The following is a 26,031-nucleotide window of genomic DNA, read 5'->3' as shown; positions in this document are numbered from 1 at the left end:
CATGAAATGGATGTCACTCCATTGTCTCCATTGTTTCCATTTCATATTAACTGAAATTCCTTGTGCACATCTGTAGTTGGCTATAGCTATGTACTAGTAGGCGTGTTACTTGTTTCCAAATGTATTGTTGAATATTCAGATTTCTAATGGTAGAAAAATCAAAATGTGAATGCTGATATATGCCTACTTGATTTGTTTTAAGAGATAAAACACTACCAAGCTTGTAAGAGCTCTGAAAACTGAAAATCATCCTTAAGGCACATAAAGTATGGTTTCTTTTAAGATAAGGATGAACATCTGACCTTACTTTTATACATGTTGCCATTGCAACAGAACTGAAAAAGATATGTAAATTAAATAGAGTTAGAATCAAGAAATAACATGTGCAAATAATAAAAATAAGATGTGTAAACCATAGATAGAAGTTCTGAGGAGTGGATGAACGTTGTGGGGTTATGAATCTTTTGTGTTGTTTGTCACACCTTCCCAATAGAGAGCATGGTTTGTTTTCTTTATATGATGAATAATAAATATAATAATAATACATGTACTTTGAACTTTATCTTCCAATATTCTCCAATATTTTCCAGTGCAAATTTCCTAGTTTTCTTTATCTATAAATTAGCTAGTCTATATGCTGTGCCAATGAGATAGAACCTTTGTTTACTTCCAACAAGTGGTGTGTAATTTGATTATTGGGAGTGAGAAGAGAGTATTACAAGGCATTATGGGGCCTCCGTGGCTGAGGTAATTTAGTGTGCCAGTGCGGCACAATGTCCCAGGAGCCTCTTACCAATGCGGTCGCTGTGAGTTCAAGTCCAGTTCATGCTGGCTTCTTCTCCACCTGTACATGGAAAGGTCTGCCAGTATTATGTGAAATACCTGACAGTTTCATGTAGTACTTTAAACATCACCATGTGTAGTGAACATTTTCAACACAGTGATGAATACATCTCAGTGTCACATGGATGGGTAAGGTAATGTTTGTCTTGTGTCAAGAGGACATCTAAAGACATAGAGAAAACAGCTAGCTAATGTACGCTGGTAGAAGTTCATGGCTCATGATTTTTATTTCCAGTTGAATTGTCAGGAATAATTGATGACTGAAAGCATATTACCATGGCAACAACACGTCATACAATTATTTTGTGCAGTCAGCAGTGGAAAAGTGTTTCGCCTGATCAGGTTTGGGGAAATTTGGTTTATTAAATTGGTTTTAAACTGACAAAGACGTATGTGGGCCGCGTGTACACGTGTTTATCGTGTAAGGTGCATCCCGTAAGTTAGAGGGTATAAAAAAATGCGTGAATCATACAAACATATGTGCTTAGCAGAGTTTAAGATGAAGCACTTTGTGTATCAATCAATTTGTAAACATATATTCGCTAATCATCACAATTTTCCTTGAAAACTGCCATGCACTAAAGTAAATTGACTAAGTTCAAGTCCTCACACCTCATGGACTGAGAACACTTTTTGCTTGCCTGATTCATGTTTATAGATGAAGTAACAAATACTGTCAAGAGTGTGCTTGTGTTGTTCAGAGACATTCTGGTTATGAAAAAAGTATGGTGATAAATTGATAGGTTGGCATGTCTTTCTGGCAAACACTTTAAGTGTCTCTTGAATTACACCTACCTTCTAAATTTAATCATTCTTTCAAGTAGAATATCTGACAAGAAATTTGAGCCATCAGATGACATACGTGTTTAAGCATACTGCATGTTGTAACATTTAAGTTGTTAGATGCATGTTAAAGATAATGTCAGAGGTATTTAAAAATGTTCATCTTTAGAGAGAAAAAAGCAACAGTGGCGCTAATAGAGAAAGAATATTCACTGGCGTAATGTGTGTAAAATATATTATTACCTTTTGTAAGTGTGGATGTTAAAGTACAGGTGATTTTGAGGCCTCCATAGTTCAGCCATATTGACGTCAGAGTTCACCAAGTGGTGTGTAATTCAGCCTCACTCTGGCTGACTCACCCACCTATGCATTGGGGCACACCATTAGCTCATGAAGTCCCCTGTCTATACACTCATCATTTCACCTCACCTCATCACCCTCAGCCAAGAAATGGTGTAGTCCAATTCCTGCCTTTCCAAAGTACTTCCCAGGAATCCATTGCATTTTGTACACAGGGTGGGTAGGTCAGAGTGTTCCCGTTTGTATTTTGTGTGCATCTAGGAATTTTTTTGCACATAGGTTTGTTGGGTCAGGCAATTAACCTTCATTACAGTCTGAGATGTGGAGATACACCCAAATTTGTTCTGTCAACAACAGAATGTTGTATTGCGAAATTTCAGCTCCATTTGCAATTTGTGTAGTGTGACCTCAAATATTACATATCCAGCTGTGAGTCATAGGTGTAGTTCATATGATGTACTCAACAGAATGTTCTAGCTGTCAACACACTATATCATTACTATCCTTACAACAAATTTGCCCTTTGTTTTTACAGTGGCATATACTTGTTCAATCAAGGGAGATGAACATCTTCCAAAGAAAAGAAGAAACCTCCCACCAAAGTGCTGGCCGCATTGTAGAAGTGAAATATTCTAGAGTGTGGCATAAAATATCAATCTATTAAATTAATACAGAAAAGAAGAAAAAAAAGAGAAAGAGAGAGAAAACATTAAGCAATACCAAAAAGTACTGAATGTAAACTTTATTTATTCAGAAGAGATATATTCCCCCAAAGCGATTAATAAGACTTCGTCAAACTGATGCTAGCAATATTTGTGTTCCATAATGATTCTTGTTTGAGAAGATACAACTGTGCTTGACACACTGAGAGCTGGTTACTGATTGAAATACATGTCAATCAGATAAAAGTCCCTGTGGTTTTGCACAATTGAAAATAATACCGCTTAAGATGGAAAAGTACATTTTGTACATAAAATTCATGCACAATGTTCTCTCTTCAAAAAAATACAAAAATATGCAAATGAAATTCGTCTTAATGCTTCTTTGTGCGTACCCTAAGTTAGGACATATGATGAAGACCTCTCAGGTCATAAGTGGGAAGATCTGCTAGCAACCTGGGAATGGTTGTGAGTTTTCCCGGGGATGGCCGCCATCGCACGAGTGAAATATTCTCAAGTACGGCGTAAAACACCAATCAGATAAATCGAATAAATGATGAAGACCTTGCACCGAGCCAGCTGCGTATGTGTTTGTCATCAAATGCATGTTTAAACCATTCCTTAACACTTTAGCATCTGAAAGAGCAACTGTATGCACCCTTTTAATTTGATTTTGGAGGCAAACTATAATTACTGGGAGTGGATAGTGTAAAACACCAAATAATACATGTATATAAATACATATGTTGGTTTTTAGGGCTTTACAAAAACTGTAGTGTACACAGGATATTACCCTGAGAATACTTTGAAACACGCAAAAATATTGAAAACTTCTTTTTTACAGGTTAAAGTTTGTTTTCATATTGTTCCTGTTGCTGTACATTGTTGTCATGGTAACAGTAAGATATCCAACACGTGGGCAGCATATGTAACATAAAAACAAACATGACATACTTTGTGAAGTTAATCTGACATAATAAAATGTCATGCAATGATTCTAGGTCATTCGTGTTTGTAAAGAACTTCCCTTCGTGAGTATATCTGCCTGGCTCATTCTGGCTGGCCTATTTGAAAAAGTTTTCAATTAATTTGCCATGCAGGTGCACAATACCTGAACAAATAATCTCATTACTTACATGTCTAAAAATGATGCCCCATATTAATGTAGCTGAAAGATTGCTGAAAGTGTTAAAACACATGGTTCATGGTGTAGTGGTATTTATTTATTTATTTGATTGGTGTTCTATGCCGTATACATCAGCAGTCTGTAAAGCTAGCATTCAGCGTTTCTGATACTGTAGAAATGTGTTTGGTTTTCGTTTTCTTTGACTGATGCATGTGGTTTGTGTGTATGATGGACTTAGGCGACCACACAGCAAGTCGTTTATTGATTACCTGTCATCTCATGACGGCTTCTGGCTGTTTACGCCGACTTCACCATTCTTTAGGTTCGTTAAGTGTGTGCCACTGTACCTGTGGTAAAAGTTCAGTCTTATTAAATCCTCATCACAGGTATTGGCTCACCTGAGTGGCAAACGCCTGGTAGACAGCTTAGTTTTACATAAGCGGGTATTTTTTAATTATACCTGCCCCAGAAGAGCACCTGGACCTGTTTTGCTGAAGTAGGACAAGTAATTATCTGCAGTCATATTTACCTGTTGTGGCCACATGACTAATGAAGTAGTTGTCCAGTTGGAGATGTCTGGCTCAATAGGCTCGGATCAGCGAAGATAATCTAACATGACAGCCTTACCTGTGATCAATAGACACGTACTAAACACTTACTACCAGGTAGAAAGATCTTGTGTATTGTTCATGGATGTCTTTAGGTCGCATATGTAGACACGTCTCAAAAGAGTGTACATGTACACGCCAAATAATACATGTACTCAAGTGAATATGTACTTGCACTAAGGCACAGGTAGACATATACTCAGTACTCTTTCCCCCAATTGCCCAACTCAACATAGATGTTTTCTAATTTCAAGGATTAACCTTTACACATAGGTTTCAGTGGTATGTTTCCACCTTGCTACTGCTCCAAAATGGCTGAAATACTGCCAATGTTGTGGTAGACCTCATTCATTCCAAATGGCTGGGCTGGATACTAGTATATGGGCAGGGACATGTATGTAGACACTTCTCAGCAATAGCCTCTCAGTCAATTGCCCAGCTGTACAATGTATATTTACATGGATCTTTTCATAGTAAAATTTTGGCACTTAATTGTCACATAACATTTTCAGATCACAAAACAAAAAGGTATCGGCCTAAATTATGACAGTCACACTTCTTGGCATCATATTTCTACATTGCCAAACTGCTGACAATGTCTGAAGGAACGTGTTTAAACAAAACTTATCCTGAGTTGCTCAGTTTTATACATGGAAGTATTCAAAGGTTATGTATAGGATTGTATTTGTACCAGTTTTTGCCTGTTTTTACATGGATGAATTCTTGATGAATGAAAGCTTGTCTGTGTGACACTTTACGGTACATGCATGCATATATGTGTGTGGATGTATGTGGATATCTTGCTGATATAAGGTGAGTAAACTTCAAATTGCTTGCTTCAAAATTTCTCAAATTAGGATTTCCCCTTAAACCAAAGTTTCATACACAAGAAAGAATACCGCTGGAAAAATAAACTGTATTGTCTGGAAGAGGTTAAAACAATACTACGTATGTACAGTGTACATTATATAAAACATTTTTACTAACCTTTTAAAAATAATACAGATTTTGTCTTGCATCATAAAAACACAGGTCATTCATTGGTGACATTTTGTCGGAAAACAATAGGGCCTAACCAAATTACCTCCCTTAATGTCACTCTCCGGTTTAAAGGGTGCATTTGTAGGAGTAATCTATGATTAGGTGGGACCTCAAAAAATGGATAATGGCAAGTTGTGGAATTAAAGCGGTATAAGCTATTCGAAGACCTGCTCTAATTAAGGCAGATTTTAATTTTAACTTATTTGAAAAGCCTAAGATAAACAATATGTGTATGTGTTTTTTTTTAATCCATTCAGAGGTCATTTTCAAATCCTGGCCATAAACAAATACAACAGTGTAGGCAAACTCTGTAGCTGAAAAACATTTAACATTTGAGTTCATTTAAGATCTCTTGCCATTTCTATGACTCAAAGGTTGATATGTTTTACATTCTGTGCACCTATTTGTTTGCCTTGACATAACCTACATAAGCAACTATAAGCTTTAATAGGTCCCACTTCCAGTAGTTTCACGCCTCAGAAACTACTCTTGCATTACATCATGGTCGCCATCGTGTAACAAGGGAAGTAACTCTGAGCAGGCCTGTTCATTGGTCCAGGATTTACTCATATTAAAAGAGAACTGATGTTTAATCCATTCCTCTTTAAATTCACTCCAGGCCAGTGTACACATGCAGAAACACATGGCAATTTTGTTTTTGATGGCTTTACAGCAGTTAATAAATATTTTTTTTTAAATCAAACATTCGTTGAATCGTGAATCAGACTGCTTGATTCATTTGACGGTTACCCATCTTCATTTTGTGGTGTTAGTTTTGTACTTATTCAGTGTGGCTCTGGCATTTTGCTGTCATTGGTACATAGCATTTTTCTGTCTTTTGGTAAGAGATACATAACAGTTACCTATCTTCATTCTTCTGTATGAGTTGTGTGGTTTTTTGTTGTGGCTCTGGAGTTTTGCTGTCATTGGTACATAGCATTTTTCTGTCTTTGGTAAGAGATACATAACAGTTACCCATCTTCATTCTTCTGTATGAGTTGTGTGGTTATTTGTTGTGGCTCTGGAGTTTTGCTGTCATTGGTACATAGCATTTTTCTGTCTTTGGTAAGAGATACATAACAGTTACCCATCTTCATTCTTCTGTATGAGTTGTGTGGTTATTTGTTGTGGCTCTGGAGTTTTGCTGTCATTGGTACATAGCATTTTTCTGTCTTTGGTAAGAGATACATAACAGTTACCCATCTTCATTCTTCTGTATGAGTTTTGTTCTTATTCCGTATGACTCTGGAGTTTTGGTGTAATTGCTAATTAACATTTCTCTGTTTTTGTGCTTATTCGGGGTGGCTCTGGAGTTTTGCGGTCATTGGTACAAAGTGTTTCTCTGACTTTGGTAAGAGATATACATAATGGTTACCCATCTTCATTCTTCAGTATGAGTTGTGTGCTTATTCATTATGACTCTTGAGTTTTGTATCTTAGTTTTGTTCATTGATCATTTTTCCAACCATTCTAGGTTTGTAAATGCAGTGTATAATTTATTAACATTCATTCATGCAGTGTTTTCTTTACGTGTAAAACTCGTGGGCCAGATGCTTCCTAATATTTAGGGAAACATGTCGGAAGTTGCAAAGAACATTTGTGAGGTTTGCTACCAGGGGAATAAAAATGCAGTTTGTTCATTGTTCATGGAAACTTTGGAAAGATAATTCAGAAACTAGCTCGGATGTCACTCTTGGTTTATAGTTCATCAACTGACATTTTGTGGTCATAATGCTCATAGGTCAAAACATTTACTGTCTCTGTTCTACATTGGGTCTGTTGAACCATGAGTGAAACGGAAGGCAAATATTGCAAGGTCCATTAAACACAATTCCCTCTGTACAACAGCATCAGAGTAGTGATTTATGTATTGTTTTCATTCTTTTCTCTTCTTGATTCCATCTAAGTAGTGATGTGTGTATTGTTTCACTCTTTTCTTTGCCAAGGCTGATGCAGAACTTTAAAGGTAGAAAACATAATGAAGTAATGTAAACATCAGCTGTTTAGTTTGCCTGTATAGATAAATGTCCTACCCCAAGCATCAACGTAGGCGTCTAATGACGATGAAAGCAATGTTATGGTAAATGTTAGGGGTGGTATTTTAAAAAGTACGTCATTTATTGACCTCAGGTTTTTGTGTTGAAGTAATTGCTGTAAATTATAGAATTCATGATTCAGTGTCTGTGTATAATAGAATCCACGTTTAGGCAAATGTGAGGGGTGGCATCGCAAAAAATACTGGGTGTGTTAAGCTAAAATTTATCATACCTGTAAGGCACAATGACATGAGCGGGATGTTCTATTGTTGATGTCCTGCATGTATGCTTAGGAGCGTAAATTACTTCACAAGGTTTTTGTGTATTTTTTTATATCTGTTCAATTTTGCATTCATGTGTCTCCTACCATACGTGGGAAGGTCAGCCAGTACCCTGTGGATGGTCGTGGGTTTTCTCCCACCATAAAGCTGGTCACCATTGTAAAAGTGAAATATTCTTGAGCATGACGTAAAACACCAATCAAATAAATAAATTAATCATGTGTCTCCTACAGGTGGGCTCCTTGGTAGCCTTGCTACCATATCTAAGTTTACTGCTAAATTAAATACAGTTAAATGTTTACATTGTAATGGGGGACTTCAAGGACCGTGATAATTGCCACTGATGTCTCCCCCCATTTTTTAAAACAGGTGTTTAAAGTCAGATTCGATTTGTCATGCACAGGCCTAAATTTACATGAGCAAAGTTGAGAAGAATTTTATTCAGGCCTGAACGTAGATGTGTAGCAAAAATTGGTAACTTCAGATACAGTTTTATGGTGTTTCTACTGTGGCCTTTTAACTTTCCTTATATTCCCTGTAAACCATGTACATGCATCATTATAAGTGATCTGGCATTTATACCAAGTAATGAACCTCCTTAAACAGACTCATGTATGATCTTTCTCTCCATCTCTTTAAATGGATTATGCTTTTACAAAACAAACATTTAGGTGCATGCCCCCCCTGAGGGATTTTGCAATTTCGACATGATTACCGCAGTTATTTGATAATATCCTTGATGCCCCCTTGCGTACAGTTAACAGCCAAATTCCCAGGCACACCATGTGGGTTCCGGACTGAAGTGATTTTATGAATTTGTCATGTATTTTTTTGTCAATTTTGCCTGGGGAAGTGTGTCACCAAACTCTATGGCTTGTGCGAAAAAATGTGTGCCTTTTTTTCCCGACAAAATTGTTTAAAGTTGTTAACAAATTTCCAATATGCCCATGGGAGAAGTCTCATAAGTATAGCTTGTTTACTAACCTTGGAGGTAACTTCATATTCACAGGCCATGGCCGTTGTAAGCCTTCATACATGTACCCTCATCCTTCTCATTTCTAGGACAGATATTAATTTTGCCTTAAAGCAAAGAATTACATTTCTCTTCCATTTTTTTTTTTTTTTTTTTTTTTTGGAAAATTAAAGACATAAATATGTTGGTCATTGTATGGACTAACCATGTGAACAAAAAGGGGAATAAATATTCTTGCTACATTTTTGTGTATATTGGTTAAAAAAGAGCAGACCAGGCGTCCCTAAAATTAGAAGAATGAGGGTATGTATATACATGCATGTGTGTGTTGTGAGTGCAGGGAACATGTGACATTGTAGGCTTGAGGATAGCATTGCAGTGTTCAAGCTCATTTATTATCTGCATGTAAGCTTAGCATCTTCATTATGTATTTGATTATAAGTATTTTGTGCTGTTCTCTAAAGCTTTATTGGTAGATGCATTGTTACATGAACAGTGCATATGGAAACCATGATCAACACCTTTTAGTTGACAGGCTATTCTCTCAGTTCAAGCTTCTTGTTCAGGCTGAGAGGTCTGCAGAAAGAGGACAGTGGTTTAAGTTTCCAGATAGTAATACCATTCTTTTTTAAAGTCCCCTTGTAAATGTAATGAAGGACTCTTGATTTGTTTTTCGTCGGGGGGTAACATGGGGAGTAGTGTAAAGAAATACTTTCGCTAGAATTGAGCCAAAACTTCAGTTGGCTATTATTAAGATGTTTTAGTAACTTTAAAAGGTTGGCACTTTTTTCACACTGCATCTTTGCTGATGCAAGAGCACAATAGCCGAAGAATTTTACATTTGTGAAGGGAAGCAGCTATAAAGAGTTTTGGACAGCTTTGTAACATGTAATTAAGGAAAGATGATGGAGTTTACAGGTCGTTCAGTAAGTCCATAAAGTTGTCAGACCTCAAAGCCTTGGAAAGGTTTGTGTTTTTCTCAGGGCTTGCCTGCTCAGTTTTTGTCATGGCCATCATTTAAGTAAAATGTCCTTAAATATACAATTTTAAACATCAGTATTCAAATTAGTAAATACAAAAAATAAATTATAAACTCATGAAAGGTATGCTCTAAATAAATCATTCAAGTAACTGCATATCGTTTTATACAATTTTTAGCTGAAGCAGATTTTCAAAGTTTGAATATATCAATATTTCATGCTTGTATCAGTATTTAATTTTTCCAGTGTTTGAAGTACATGCTGCATTCTTGTTGGATGCTGACAGGATGCCTAAAGAGAACCTACAAAACTTTGTGAAGATGTACCCATTGCTTTTTCTAATGTCTGCGGGACTTTATCTTGTCCATTTCAGCAAACTAATGCATCAACTTGTGAAGCAACACTCCATTTAAACAACCAATCAAACTGACAAATAAGCAGAAAAAAAAATTAAGGAAATACATCAGGAAATATAAATTTTTTCTGACTCAAGTGATGTACAACATAAATTTATTGTCATAAATCTATTGCAGGAAGTCAAATTGGTAGATAAGATTCAAACAATCTGGCGTCATATTGATTGTTATACCCCGAATAATCAGAACAAACTTAATTGTTGGCCAGTTGGTACAGGGAGCTACGTGACCTAAATTATACCTCCAGTGTAACCAAGTGCATGAGAGTCATCTGTCCTAATTCGTCTTTTTCTTATTGCTGTACACTGCAGCATAGAGGCTGATAATTTGTCAGCAGTAAAGCAGGATTTCCCTTTGCTTGGACTTTCACTTTGCTTGGACTTTCACCTGATTAAAGTTACCTGGTTGTGACCTACTCTTTATGTCTTTCAGTTGGCTTCTTCTTAATATGTCTGTTTCACCATGCAGATCTGCTTTACCACTCAGTAGTTTGTATTACAACTTACAAGAGCACTATGTGTCTACATGTTTTATGCATGTATATTAGGAAACATCCTAAATTACATATTAAGACATAAAGCCAAATGTTTTGTGTAAATTTTCGACAACACTAATGTTGTGTTTTTTGTGCGAACCAACATTAAAATATCCAAAAATCATTCTTGGGGTGGAGTGGAGAGTGGTGGATGGTGCGGAAAGGTGATGTAAATTTGCCTTTTTATTTTGTCCAAGTTTGGCATTTTTATGATTTTCCTGTTTTTCAATACTTTCTGATCACATGAATACATTTAAAACAGGAAAAATTGCTAGGAAAGTCCACATTTCCCCTGAATTCCCCTTTCCGAATATGGGGGAAAAAAGATTTGTTTTGTCTGTGAAACAAAAAAAAAAGTAAATTCTGTGGCCTTAAGAAGCATTTAATCCGTGCACCAATGAATTTTGTACCAAGACATCAGATTTACTTATTTTATTTGATGAGAGTTTTATGTTGTTCTCAAGAACATTTCATGTATACAACCAGCATCATGTATACAACCAGCATCATATATACAAGCAGCATCATGTATACAACCAGCATCATGTATACAACCAGCATCATGTATAAGACCAGCATCATGTATACGGCCAGCATCATGTACATCTATACAACCAGCATCATGTGTACGACAAGCATCATGTATACAACTACCATCATATATACAACCATCATCATATATACAACCATCATCATGTATACAACCAGCAACATATATACAACCAGCATCATGTATACAACAGCATCATGTATACGACCAGCATCATGTACATCTATACAACCAGCATCATGTCTACGACCAGCATCATAAATACAACCACCATCATGTATACAACCACCATCATGTATACGATCAGCATCATGTATACAACCAGCAACATGTATACAACCACTATCATGTATACGACCAATATTATTGTGGGAGGAAACAGGAATTTCTTAACATGTGTATGTAGGTATATATGTATAACAGTAGACGTATTTGTGTTTTCAGACAGAGTGTTGAGATGGAAGAGGCTGTTCAGAGTGTGGGCTCTACCTACACAGATGATCAGATAAACCAGCTGGCTCAGAGACACTTTGACAACACACAGGTAACAGCCCTCACTTCATTTACACATCCAGTACATACATGCTTGTCATGGCTGTGTTGCTGAAATATGGCTGGTGTATTTTTCCTCAATTACCATTCCTTCAATAATAAAAAAAATGAACAAATGAAGTAGTGGTCATCAGAACTCTATCTAAAAATATCTCATTTTTTTTTTCATCAGGTAAAGTGTAGTTGAAATTTTAGAACATAGAAAGTGGGCCCTGTGTCATAGCAATTTTGGAACTATAAAGTGAAGGCATTTCAATTTCATCCCCACACTGCATTTTATTGAAATGCATTCATGACATTATGTATATCTAAACCGATATGTATGAAACAGGTAATCTGAAATTTTACAGACTTTGATGAAAAGAACATCCGGGATGTTTGTGATGATGATGACGTCTTTATTCATTATCTTCATCTATTAGACAAGAACTGTAGTTTACTGTCCAAAGTCTATGGTTTATAACCTCTACTTTAAATCTCCAGTCTTTTAATATATTTCAGTAAACAGTGTACAGTATTAAACATAGGCTGGGCTGTAGTTGGCTCCATCAGGATGTAGTATGTTTTTTTCCGAGAGATAGGTGGGTAAATTTAAAAACAAACTTTTTCTGACATATGAGTATCTGTACGTTACATGTCCCTTCACTGACAGACATTGCAATATGATGTACTTGGGTGGTAAAAGTAATTACATGTAAGTTGACTTGTACTTAGTATGAATTAGTTCAATTAAATTAAATTTTGAGGTCTGTTTTCATCAGTTCCTGTAAGATTTAACCCCATATAGGAGTAGTAATGAAGGTCCTATTCTCTTGAATGCACACCCGAAATTGGTGTGTGCAGACATTTTAAAGTGGATTTAATGTCCATGTCATTCCATAAAGCGCCAAAATGGTCCAACTGCATTTTTCAGTTCAATGATTAAACTGAGAGATAGGTAAATATCAGAAATTGTTGAAAATAGACATCAGCGTATAATTTCATTGATCTACGTATGAATGTACATGTAGTCACAGGTTGCAAGATGCATGTGTATGAATTTAATTACCATGTATTACAAAGTGTAACAAGTTTCAGAAAATGCAACTCAAATCGACCTACTTTTCAGGAGCTGACCCGCGTGTTATATTCATGTGAATCTCGGCCTCTATTTCTTTTCCTTTTCTTTTCTTATGTTCCGTTGTAAAAGTGACATACTGCAGTAACCTTTCTTATCACAAACTCTTGTCATGAAGACATAAAATTCATTCTGCCTGACATAAGTGTTTAAATGGACTTTTTTTCTTAAGGATTGTTCATTTTAATGATGTACATATATCACTGAGCTGATGTCACATTGAATTCCTTCCTCTCCAGCAATTTTCTGACAGAATCCATTCTAGATATCAAATGTCATCTTAGCAGGTTAAATGATTAATTTGTTGTGTATTAATATAAACCAAATTATTGATATTTAATAATAGTTCTAAAATGTGTTTTATTACATTCCCCATTGTGTTCTGAATGCTTTAAATTTTCTTGCGATTCGCTTTTAAATCCAATAATATGTTCAAATGCATGCTGAAATACATTGTTATTTAATATGAAGTATTAATTTATACCAGTCTTTGGGCAAGTAATGAATGTGAAACAAACTTTGGGTTGATAAATATTAAAATAGATATACACTGTGGCACATGGCAGATAATTCTGCAGTGTTTTATCTGCTGTACCTCATGAGTTACATACCTCTGTATGACATACTTGTGTTGATCCACATGTGCATGTACTGGTAATGTATTTGCATCTAGAGAAATGCTCCTACATATCTGGTCACATGATTTGAGTAGGTTTTGGATCTGATAGTTGTTGTTTTGATGTGAGAAAGACTTTTGTTTGGAGTAAGTTTTGTGTAATTATCAATATTTTAATGATTTTCTTTTTGAGAAATGTCAGGCTGTGACGGCATGTATATACATGCAGCATGTGGTTTGGTTTCATATTGCTCATATAGAAAGTTCATTCTGACGGTGATATTTGTGCTATTTATGCAAGTGTACAGGTTGTTACCTAGGTGACTAAAGTGTCAGGTTACAGGTTTTTCATGATTCAGTTTAATGTACATATAGACAGTGTGCAGTCAACGCTTTCTAACATTGTGCCCTCATGATTGATGACACGGGACCTTCAGTTTAAAACAGCCTGACTTTTCAGAGAATTTCCTTCCTGTATTTCAGTCATTTGGAATCAGTGTCAGTGAATATCACTGGCCTTACTACTATGAGCTACATAGTATTAGTGTTACTGTAGACCTGTTAATATCAAGGCCATCCCTAGTTTCATTTCCTTATTTTTTTTTTTGTTTCACCATTGTCATGTGCATAGCATCATGTTCAGGTTGTGACTGTTTTGAGTTGAATTGAGGTGAGAAGATAAAAGATATGACCATGCCATTGGAATTAATTGTTTGCATTCAGGATGTACTTACGACCTGAACACCGGAGAGGCTGTCCAGCAAAAATTCCAGCTGTTTTAGATGGAAGGGTGTTAGCCAGTTATTCATGCCAGCATAATGTCTGATGCATTGTTGACTGCCGACAGTGTTTAATTAAAAGATAAAACAAGACTTGACAAAATGTATAAATAAAGTAAGGAAGTTTAAAAAGGATGACTTTATATTTTGATGATGCACAACCAAGATATTACAGTTCAAAGTGAGCAAAATAAAGCACATTGAAACAATTAAAAGCCCCGTCATGTTATTTAACCAATCTGTTGTGAATTATTTCTGTAACCCGAGACCTGTATTGACTTTTACATATGCATACATGGGGTTTGAGTGATGTGACATTGTGTTTCCGAGTGCTCTGTCAGAGCATATGAAATGGCCACGGAAGAATTCCTGGTGAAAAGTTGATTTATAGAGTTACCAAGGGCATCAGAAGAAATTGTACGTGTCTGTTAAGGTCTATTTTCACGCCTCTTCCTTTGATTATATTTTTGTTGATTATATTTTTATTGATCATATTTTTCTTGTTTTCTTTTCAATACTGAAACAAGCAATCTCCAACATGATTCTAACAGTCATAAATCTTTATGCCTGTTTATTAGCTACATGTATATTTCTCAAGGCCCAGGACGTCCTGACAAGCATGTTACTGGGGTCTAATTGCTGTAATAATTCAGTAGGATGTCTGGACACTGGACAGACTAAAGCCCCTAATCTTCTGTATGAGCGGTCCACAGATGATTGCTTGTCAAGGGGGATTACTCTGGGGGTTCATGCCTGTCTAGATTGCCCTGCTATCTACCAATATGTGGGATACTCTATCTGTTTGACCTATTTCTGCAGTTGGTTTGTGTGTATGTTTGATGGTGTGATGGATGAGTTTACTAACACCACTCTCACAAAATCTAGTTCACCTTTTTTTATTCACTGCTGAACACCAAGTCACATTATATTGGTGAAACACTCTTCAAGTGATATTACCTTTAAACGTGAATTTCACATCTGTCCGCTCTATATCAGGTCCATGCCTGAAATTGTGTGTTCTTTTTCGGTTCTTGCTGCTTTAGCTGTGGCTTAAGTGAGGAGTTTTGTCACTTACCTAGCGGAGATCGATGATTGATTTTTGGCACACACATTTTAGAAAATATTACAGCATCATACACCAATCTGATAAACATATCAAATAAATGTCTGTCTTTGCTTTATTTCACTACAGCTGATCAGCAGTAAGTGGGCCAGTGAGCTAAGCAATCTGCAGGAGTTACAGAAGCGTGAATACAGAGAGTGGGTGATGAAGGTGCATGAGGACACCCAGGCCAACACAACAGCACCAGGATATGTGTGAGTTCCTTTGTCTGCTATCCAGACTTGTCAACATAAAATGGACATAAAGCCTACCACTATATGTACATAGAAAAAATGATATAGGACACAGTTATCACAGAGAAATATGTAAAAAGTTCTATAAAGTTTTGAAAGCTGAGGAGATGAAGTTCAGCATTGGGGAAATGGCACTGACGGACAATTCACTCCGACTAGCCATACATGTATATTGTAGAAGCCTTCATGAACTGGGTCAATCACTAGGGCTGAAAGCGTCACATGATAATTCCCTGTCACGGCAAAAAACCTATCAGCTCTCGATTGTCAGTGAGGTTTCTTATAGTGGATCAAAAAATATTGATGTAATAAGTTGCATTTTGCGGTTAGTTTGGGAATTAAATTGATGCATATTGAACCACACATATGAGCAAAAGGTTGCCCATGTCACAATGTGTACATGTTGGGCAGGAGGCAGCAGTAACTTCTCGGGGCGAGCTGGCAAGAAAACTGCCTCGAGAGAGTCATTGCTTGAAGAAAAATATTGTCACTTTGCATTATTTTTCCTTAGCAAAATCTGATTTATTACGAAAATGTGTTCCCAAAATCTGAATGAAAGGGTCTGTTATCAAGGTCCTGTTATGTTCGGTAAATTCCCTGAAGTAGGTATAGCCCGCTAGATGACGAGGATGAGCAGGACCGCTAAATCATGATGCAGCTGTCAATGAACATCAATCTGACTGAGCGCGAAACTAAAAGAAACGTAGTCCCAATGAACACGGAACAGAGCTGATACTCTTTGGTTGGATATCAGGTGTTTTTTGTTTGTATTTTCTCATTGTCACATTGTTTAATACAGATGGTATGGGAGAGCTCCTAGGTTTTGTGATGTTACTCTTGATATTTATATATTATGGCAAAATGGTGTCACCAAATGAGTGGCTAGGCACTGGTGATTGTTTGCAATTTAGTTTGTTGATAAGCGGTGTAGAATTTTTAAAAATAATTTTAGAACATTTCTGGAATACTACTTTATTAATTAATTCAGCTTTAATGGCTGACTTTATGTTCACTTTAATAGACGATTCAATAAAAAAGGAATATTGACATGGATTTTGTTTGTGAAATGAATCAATCTAGAACATGGTAATTGTCAGTATTAAGGAATATTGACGTGGATTTTGTTTGTGAAATAAATCAGACAAAAACATCATAATTGTCAGTATTAAGGAATATTGACACAAACTTTGCTTGTGGAATCTAAGTGAATCAACATGGAACATGAAAATTTCATATTCTGGGTTGCCTTTTTCTTTCGTTTCATAACAAGCCTTAGGTGTTGTTAAACACGTACAAGGTCATGTACATTGTATGTCCATCCGTTACGGAAATATCTCAAGAACTAATCATGCATCTTTATGAAATGAGGATATCTTGTTTGCTATCATTCCAGAAGGTTATTCAGTGAAGTGAATGTTGAGTAGATTTCCTTTACCTAAATCTGCTCTGCATAACAACTGCACTAAACGTTATGTTTTGTATATTCCTGATGTATATTTTCAGTCAACGAGTTCGTACCCTAACCAACAGTATGCCAGAAGCAGAGGCTGATGAGAGACAGGGGCAGACATCTTATAGACTGGAGGAAAGTTTTACCATTCATCTAGGTGAGTGTAGTACACAATCTTGCTAACAGTTCATCACAGACAGGAGCAGACATCTTACAGACTGGAGGAGAGTTTTACCATTCATCTAGGTGAGCGTAGTCCACAACCTCGCTAGCAGTTCATCACAGACGGAAGCAGACGTCTTACAGACTAAGGAGAGTTTTACCATTCAATGTAGTCCACAACCCTCACAAACATTTCATCACAGACAGGGGCAGATATTTTAGAGACTGGAGGAGAGTTTTACCATTCATCCAGGTGAGTGTAGTACACAACCTCACTAACAATTCATCACAGGCAGGGGCAGATGTCATACAGACTGGAGGAGAGTTGTACCATTCATCTAGTTGAGTGTAGTCGACAACCTCACCAACAATTCATCACAGACAGGGGCAGACATTTTAGAGACCGGAGGAGAGTTTTACTATTCATCTAGGTGAGTGTAGTCCACAACCTCACTAACAGTTCATCACAGACAGGGGCAGATGTCATACAGACTGGAGGAGAGTTGTACTATTCATCTAGTTGAGTGTAGTCCACAATCTCGCTAGCAGTTCATCACAGACGGAAGCAGACGTCTTACAGACTAAGGACAATTTTACCACTCAATGTAGATCACAACCTCACTAACATTTCATCACAGACAGGGGCAGACATTTCATCACAGACAGGGGCAGGCATTTTAGAGACTGGAGGAGAGTTTTACCATTCATCCAGGGAGTGTAGTACACAACCTCACTAACAATTCATCGCAGACAGGGGCAGATGTCATACAGACTGGAGGAGAGTTGTACCATTCATCTAGTTGAGTGTAGTCGACAACCTCACCAACAATTCATCATAGACAGGGGCAGACATTTTAGAGACCGGAGGAGAGTTTTACCATTCATCGAGGTGAGTGTAGTCCACAATCTCACTAACAGTTCATCACAGACAGAAGCAGATGTCTTACAGACTAAGGAGAGTTTTACCATTCAGTGTAGTCCACAACCTCACTAACAGTTCATCACATGCAGGGACAGGTGTCTTAGACTGATAGAGAGTTTACCATTCATCTAGGTGAGTGTAGTCCACAATCTCACTAACCGTTCATCACAGACAGGGGCAGACATCTTAGACTGGTGGAGAGTTTACCGTTCATCTAGGTGAGTGTAGTTGACAACCTCTTCAACCGTTCATCACAGGCAGGGGCAAACATCTTATACTGGAGGAGAGTTTTACCAACATCTTGGTCAGTAGTCCACAGACAACAGTTTTGAGAAGATTGTCAAATATTGTATTGTCATGCTTTGTCATAACAAAATTATTAAAAGCAATCAATATGTCTTGTTAAACAGGAGCTCAAATGAAGACAACTCACAATCTCCGTCTACTGTGTATGGATGTACTAGATCTTTGTAGACACCAAGCAGTTACTATTGGGTTGGTAAATTTTTCTCCATTTGGCATTTATTTTGGCATCTAGAAGTTATCTCCATATTTGTGCATGTTCTTAATTTGAGTAGTTTTGAGCAAGAGACAGTATCTCCAAAGCTGACCACATGTAAATCTGTTCACATTTGTTACATCATTTCTTACCACTATTGTCAAGATTTGATTAATGTAATAAAGAGCATAGCTTTATTTTTTCATTTTTTTATTGGCCACATTTTACAGATTTTGGGCGTTTTGACTTGTGTTTGAGTGTTACCCTGCTAACGAGTCTCAACTACCCAGTATAAGTGGGCTTGTTTCTTAATATTCCTCATAATTACAAAAGTCAGGAGAGATGGGGATACCTGCAAGTACGTATTGTGTAACATATAGCGATTGCAGCATCTACATATAGCTGATCAATACAGTTATAGCAGGATTGGATACCTTGGTCACTAGATTATTTCTTGGTTATTTCCCTGTCAGCGGTGTGATGGTGCCCCAGCCACAAAGACTACAGACAGCCATGTCCCTGTACTCTAACTCTCTGTGTGGTCTTGTCCTCCTGGTGGATAACAGGCTCAACACCTACACAGGACTCAAGAGAGGTAACTCACCTGTCACCAAGGCCAGAATAAATACCGTCTACTTATATTTGCTACACAAATGACATAGTTTTTATAACCATCACCTTTCAAGTGAAATTTCAACATCTTAATTTGCACCTGTCAGTGGTTGTCACCAATTAAGTAAAATTGGTAAAACTGCCTACTGTTGTTCATGGGAAATTTCTAATCTAATAATTTGATCCTCAGATTACTGATGTTGTTGTGTCATGAGATCATCAGAAAATATTGTGATATTTTGTCATGGAATTGTAATGGGCTTGTAAAACTGACTGCCACCATCTTGAGTATAGAGTAACAATAAAAAAAAATAAACGAATAAACAAGTGAATTTTGATGGCCATCTTTCTGTGTTGCAGCATTTAACCGCGTGTGTGAACAGTCATCAGATTTCCACTTCCCTGACCTGGAGAAACAGCTGCAGAATGTAGAGCAGCAGGTGATACGAGCGAATGACTGGAGACAACAGCAGCGACTATCAGAGGAAGGGGACAAGATCAGTGTGCAGAGCAGCGGCAGTAGTTCTAGTGACGGTCAGGTCAGTGTACAGATCAGTGGCAGTAGTTCTAGTGATGGTCAGGTCAGTGTACAGAGCAGACAGTAGTTCAAGTGATGGTCAAGTCATTGTACAGAGCAGTGGCAGTAGTTCAAGAGATGGTCAGATCCCTGTACAGAGCAGTGGCAGTAGTTTTAGTGATGGTCAGGTCTGTGTATAGAGCAGACAGTAGTTCTAGTGATGGTCAGATCCATGTACAGAGCAGTGTCAGTAGTTCTAGTGATGGTCAGGTCCATGTACAGAGCAATGTCAGTAGTTCTACTGATGGTCAGATCAGTGTACAGAGCAGTATCAGTAGTTCTAGTGATGGTCAGATCCATGTACAGAGCAGTGTCAGTAGTTCCAATGATGGTCAGATCCATGTACAGAGTAGTGTCCAGTAGTTCTAGTGGTGGTCAGATCAGTGTACGGAGTAGTGTCAGTAGTTCTAGTGGTGGTCCAGTCCGTGTACAGAGCAGTGTCAGTAGTTCAAGTGATGGTCAGATCCCTGTACAGAGTAGTGTCATTAGTTCTAGTGATGGTCAGATCCATGTTACAGAGCAGTGTCTGTAGTTCTAGTGATTGGTAGGGATCAGTGTACAGAGTAGTGTCAGTAGTTCTAGTGATGGTCAAGTCCGTGTACAGAGCAGTGTCAGTAGTTCAAGTGATGGTCAGATCCCTGTACAGAGTAGTGTCATTAGTTCTAGTGATGGTCAGATCCATGTACAGAGCAGTGTCAGTAGTTCTAGTGATGGTCAGATCAGTGTACAGAGCAGTGTCATTAGTTCTAGTGGTGGTCCAGTCCGTGTACAGAGCAGTGTCCAATAGTTCAAGTGATGGTCAGATCCATGTCCAGTGTCAGTAGTTCAAGTGATGGTCAGGTCCATGTACAGAACAGTGTCAGTAGTTCAAGTGATGGTCAGATCCATGTACAGAGCAGTGTCAGTAGTTCAAGTGATGGTCAGATCAGTGTACAGAGCAGTGTCAGTAGTTCTAGTGATGGTCCAGTCCATGTATAGACCAGTGTCAGTAGTTCAAGTGATGGTCAGATCCATGTACAAAGCAGTGTCAGTAGTTCTAGTGATGGTCAGGTCTATGCACACAGCAGTGTCAGTAGTGCTAGTGTTGGCCGGGTCCATGTACAGAGCAGTGTCAGTAGTTCAAGTGATGGTCAGATCCCTGTACAGAGCAGTGTCAGTAGTTCTATTGACGGTCAGATCCCTGTACAGAGCAGTGTCAGTAGTTCTAGTGACGGTCAGATCCCTGTACAGAGCAGTGTCAGTAGTTCTAGTGATGGTCAGATCAGTGTACGGAGTAGTGTCAGTAGTTCTACTGATGGTCAGGTCGGTGTACAGAGCAGTGTCAGTAGTTCAAGTGATGGTCAAGTCAGTGTACAGAGCAGTGTCAGTAGTTCAAGTGATGGTCAGATCAGTGTACAGAGTAGTGTCAGTAGTTCTAGTGATGGTCAGATACATCTACAGAGCAGTGCCAGTAATTCTAGTGATGGTCAAGTCCGTGTACAGAGCAGTGTGAGTAGTTCTAGTGATGGTCAGATCCATGTACAGAGTAGTGTCAGTAGTTCTACTGATGGTCAGGTCGGTGTACAGAGCAGACAGTAGTTCAAGTGATGGTCAAGTCAGTGTACAGAGCAGTGCCAGTAGTTCTAGTGATGGGTCAAGTCCGTGTACAGAGCAGTGTGAGTAGTTCTAGTGATGGTCAGATCCATGTACAGAGTAGTGTCAGTAGTTCTACTGATGGTCAGGTCGGTGTACAGAGCAGACAGTAGTTCAAGTGATGGTCAAGTCAGTGTACAGAGCAGTGCCAGTAGTTCTAGTGATGGGTCAAGTCCGTATACAGAGCAGTGTGAGTAGTTCTAGTGATGGTCAGGGTAATGTACAGAGTTATATGTGTGGTTAGATTCAACCATTTTACAGTAGCTGCTAACATTGTAATCATAACCAGGGCATTTATGATGTTTTAGAATACAAACAGTCCCAGTATGACAATTTAACAAATTAAATTTTAGAATTGAAGTTTTCAACAAAATAATTCCTTATCTCTTTATTACACTGACATAAAACCCCATGTTTTTTTTCACCATGAAAAGCTGAAATATTGCTAAGGTGACATTAAACTATTCATATCTAATGTACGTGAACATTTAAACTATATGTTGTGTGATAGTTTATCAATTTCAGCTGAATGTAATTATCTGTACGAGAGCAAATTTACATTGCAGGATAAAAGTAGTCGACTGTACACAGGAGATTTCTACATAACACGCCATTCCAACTTGTCAGAGGTGTCTGTGATATTCCATCTGGTGACAGACGACAGCGTGAGGTCCTCAGACATCTCTTCTCGTCACCCAGTCATCCTTTCTCTTCGCAATATTCTGAAGGCCTGCTTCAGATACGACATTCACACCCTTACCATCCCTCTCCTCCTCACACACGAGATGTCTGAGGTAAGGGACAGCACTCCAGTAATCTGCTAATCTGTTACAATATTTATTTATTTGATTGGTGTTTTATGCTGTATTCAAAAATATTTCACTTATACGAAGGCAGCCGGCATTATGGTGGGAGGAAACTGGGCAAAGCCTGTGGGAAATCCACGACCATCCACAGGTAACTATATTTGGCATGGGATAAAGAAATAAGCCCTTGACAGTGATCTGCAACCTGAGCACAGGGTGTCATAGTGATGGGCTTTGTTTATCATTGGCCATTCACGGTCTTCACTATATCATATGTGAAAAGCAACACTCATGTGACCACACTCAATTTGAAACATCCAGATGTGCAGTTATGACCTACAACATGCTCTCTAGTGATTGGGTTTTGCTTAAATTGGGAAACTTTTTTGCTTAAAATGTCATAATGACGATTTATGATACCATGAGCTTTGAAAAATCTTGCAGTCCAAGTGATGCCCCAGGAATTAATTTTCCTCTTAAACATAAAGAAAGAGAAGTGTTGGAAGGCCTTCTGAAACTGAGATGTTTTGATATCATTCTGTGGGTCATTGCCCTATTTGCATAATGGAGAGATGCTAGCACATACATGAAGATGGCAATGATTATTTTGTTTAATTGTCAGGAAATGACCATTCCTTGGTGCCTAAAGAGGGCAGAGCTGGTGTTCAAATGCATGAAGGGTTTCATGATGGAGATGGCTACATGGGGAGGGCAGGAGAGCAGGACGATACAGTTCTTAGTGCCTCAGGTAACTGTACAGTCATGTACATTGGTCATAGGTCTGTCTTTTGAGGGTTACTTACAATGGTTTTAGGCTTAGGCCTGTCCTAAGTCATAATATTTACGACTTAGTCTTTCTCAAAACAAATCTATGCCCTCTATAGATTGTAAATTTTGCACCTACTATGGAGGTGGCTCAAGTCAGCTGGTGGCCATGCAAAAGCTGCAAGCATGGCCCACAGAAACTGCAATAGGCGTGAGGCAAAACATTATCCACTTTTCAGTAAGTAACCTGCTACAGAAAATGTACCAGGGAAGTATTTGTGCATATGTTCATAGTTTGGAGCACAGGGGTTCCTTGCAAGGTGCAGGATGTGATATGGGTGGAATGCTGTTTTTTGCCAATTCTTTAAGTCTAAAGTCCTACAGGGCATTAAAACTATCATATTTGAAGGCTAGATACATTTTGATTAAATTTGCTTTGTTTTCACCTCCAGTACTCTTAGTCAGGTGACCAAAAGTCATGTTGATGATTGCCTCATGGCAGCAGTGACATCACTGCAAAACTTTGAATAACTGCCTTTCATCTGTGCTTATGTTGTTGCCTCTACATCAGTGTGTGTATGTTTTATACCTTTTCTCATTGAAGAGTTCTAGTTTTTGTCCAAAGCTAAGTCGTTTATGAAACAGAATGCAAATTTGTTCATAAATTGGTTATATAAATATACCTTGAGGGTATAATTGTCGTCATCGTCCTGTCTCATTTACATGACGTATACAATGAGACACATTGTTTGTTAGTTTTCTCCACCCATAAATCTGACCACCAACGTGTAAGCGTAAAATTGTTGAGTACTGGGATGGCATTAAACAATACTCAGATAAATAAATAAATAAATACCATTGTCTGTTGACAGGGTTTATCAGAGGAGATGTTTGGCACCATCAGCACCATGCTGCCTCAGATATTCAGACTGTCTAACCCCGTCGTAGTCAAGTCCTCTTAGATGAATCCATGCAGCCTCTAAAGTTATGCTCACGCCAAAACTGCACAGCAGACTACACGATACAGAAACAGTCATGCATTCATGCACTTTGGCATATTTTGTCATGCCATTTACAACTGAATTGAATGGAAAGACCAGTTGAGATGAGGGTGACAGAAAACAGTTTAGATTTAACACTGAACTGCTGAGAGGTAGTCAAGATCTAGATTGGGTTGCCCCCCTCCCCCCTTTGTAACTCTTCAAGTATGGTATTAAAAGGGAAGATGTGGATTTTCATGAGAGATACAAGGACGACGAATTCCTGAGAATATGTCACCTTACCCACATGAACCTATTTATCTGAAGCCATAAGTGGTAAAATTCCATTTTTGTTGAATACCACATGGTGATTTTCCAGAATTCTGCTTGTTGACTACATCAGCATTATTGTGGTGAACTGAAACAATGGCTGATGTTTTCAGAGAGAATTTTGTTTGTTAGCTATACCTGACTGTGTAAACTAACTATTAAAGACAAACACATTTTCCAAGATTCCAGTACGATACATTGCAGCTTTGCCTTGGAAGACGTTAAATTCCACAAGTACTGCATACTTGACCTTGTCACTGATTTTATTTTTTTGCAAGCTTCTGTGCACATCCCACCATGCCATACAGTAATGTTTACTTAGTTCACTCACAATATATGCTAGTCAACTATGCATGGAGGAACAGATTCCTCTGGAGTTAGACATTTTAATTCAACCCAAATTCTGGATGAAAACATGGTTGATACCTTCATTTCATTGTAACACGTTTTAGATGAGAAACTATTGGCCTATCACTACTTTCCTAAGGTACTACTAGGCTATAAGAAATCTGGAAAACAACAGGAGAAAACACTGTGTTCCAGTTAAGGGAGACAACTATGGTACTTCTGCTAAAGACAGTACCAAGCTGATGTGAGTTGTTCATTTTTACTGTAAAAATGATTTCACAGTAAAACCCAATATGAACCACACTCTTCACCTATACAGTAAACATTTAAAATCCATTCCAAAGTTGGGAGTGTTGTCCAGGGATCCTAATACAATATGAACCATATTATGGTATCATAATTAACTCGGAAGGTCTGCCAGCAACCTGCGGATGGTCGTGCGTTTCCCCCTGGCTCTGCCCGGTTTCCACTCACCAAAATGCTGGCCGCTGTCGTATAAGTGAAATATTCTTGAGTACGGCGTAAAACACCAATCAAATAAATAAATAAATAATTAACTCACAAAGAATTAGGACTTTGTTTTAAAACTTACAGGGGCCTCCGTGGCTTAGGTGGTTAACCTGCTAGCACAGTGTAATGACCCAGGAGCCTCTCACCAATGTGGTCGCTATGAGTTCAAGTCCAGCATATGCAGGCTTCCTTTCCGGCCGTACGTGGGAAGGTCTGCCAGCTACTCACTGATGGTTGTGGGCTTCCCCCGGGCTCTGCGCAGTTTCCTCCAACCATAATGCTGACCAGTGTTGTATAGATGAAGTATTCTTGAGTACAGCATAAAACACCAGTTAAATAAATAAATAAGAATTACATGTATGTGTATTACTGTTCTCGCAACAACATTATATGTACTTCACAAGCTTCGCCTTTCCCATGGCTGGTTATCAAAATAGTCACATCAAAATTCCTGTGAAGATATGGCAGTACATGCCAGTGTGAAAAAAAAATGTATTTAGGTGGAATAAAAAATTATGGTAACTTAACCTGAATTACATAGATGTTTTTTTCTGTGATAATGTGTCTTATGTATTAGCTGGGACTATATGATCTGTTGTATTAGTCCCAGGTATGACTGTGAATTGTTTCTCTGGTGCCATTTGTACTACAAGTAGGGTGAAGTAGGGTTAATGTGTATGTTCTTAATTAATGGTATATGTAAACATTATGCGTGGCTTATCTGTGAAGTCTTCTCCAGTCTCTTGAAGTCAGGAGGTTTGCCAGATAGGGGTAATTGGCTGTGGTTTACTCCGGTTCTCTCCTCCCAAAAACTGGACTACAGCTGTACAAATGGAGTCCAAGCTCATGCTGGCTTCCTCTCTGGCCGTACGTGGGAAGGTCTGCCA

The 26,031-nt window shown here is 38.0% G+C and overlaps 1 protein-coding gene across 1 annotated transcript in view; it reads left to right on the top strand.

Annotated features, from left to right (window-relative positions):
- The window catches only part of LOC135481726 (protein C12orf4 homolog), a 44,342-nt gene extending 20,181 nt beyond the window's left edge, over positions 1 to 24,161 (top strand). Inside the window, exons 5-13 of the mRNA XM_064761392.1 lie at positions 11,576 to 11,675; positions 15,388 to 15,512; positions 17,055 to 17,158; positions 18,496 to 18,580; positions 19,058 to 19,179; positions 19,557 to 19,735; positions 21,972 to 22,199; positions 22,834 to 22,959; positions 23,849 to 24,161. Coding sequence (XP_064617462.1) covers positions 11,576 to 11,675; positions 15,388 to 15,512; positions 17,055 to 17,158; positions 18,496 to 18,580; positions 19,058 to 19,179; positions 19,557 to 19,735; positions 21,972 to 22,199; positions 22,834 to 22,959; positions 23,849 to 23,938 — 1,159 coding nt within the window. The 3' untranslated portion in view covers positions 23,939 to 24,161. The remainder of the gene's footprint in view (positions 1 to 11,575; positions 11,676 to 15,387; positions 15,513 to 17,054; positions 17,159 to 18,495; positions 18,581 to 19,057; positions 19,180 to 19,556; positions 19,736 to 21,971; positions 22,200 to 22,833; positions 22,960 to 23,848) is intronic.
- Positions 24,162 to 26,031: the final 1,870 nt, after the last annotated feature.

Source organism: Liolophura sinensis, chromosome 1 (genome assembly GCF_032854445.1).
Source record: "Liolophura sinensis isolate JHLJ2023 chromosome 1, CUHK_Ljap_v2, whole genome shotgun sequence".
NCBI lineage: Eukaryota > Metazoa > Mollusca > Polyplacophora > Chitonida > Chitonidae > Liolophura > Liolophura sinensis.
This window is presented reverse-complemented; position numbering and strand designations above follow the sequence as displayed.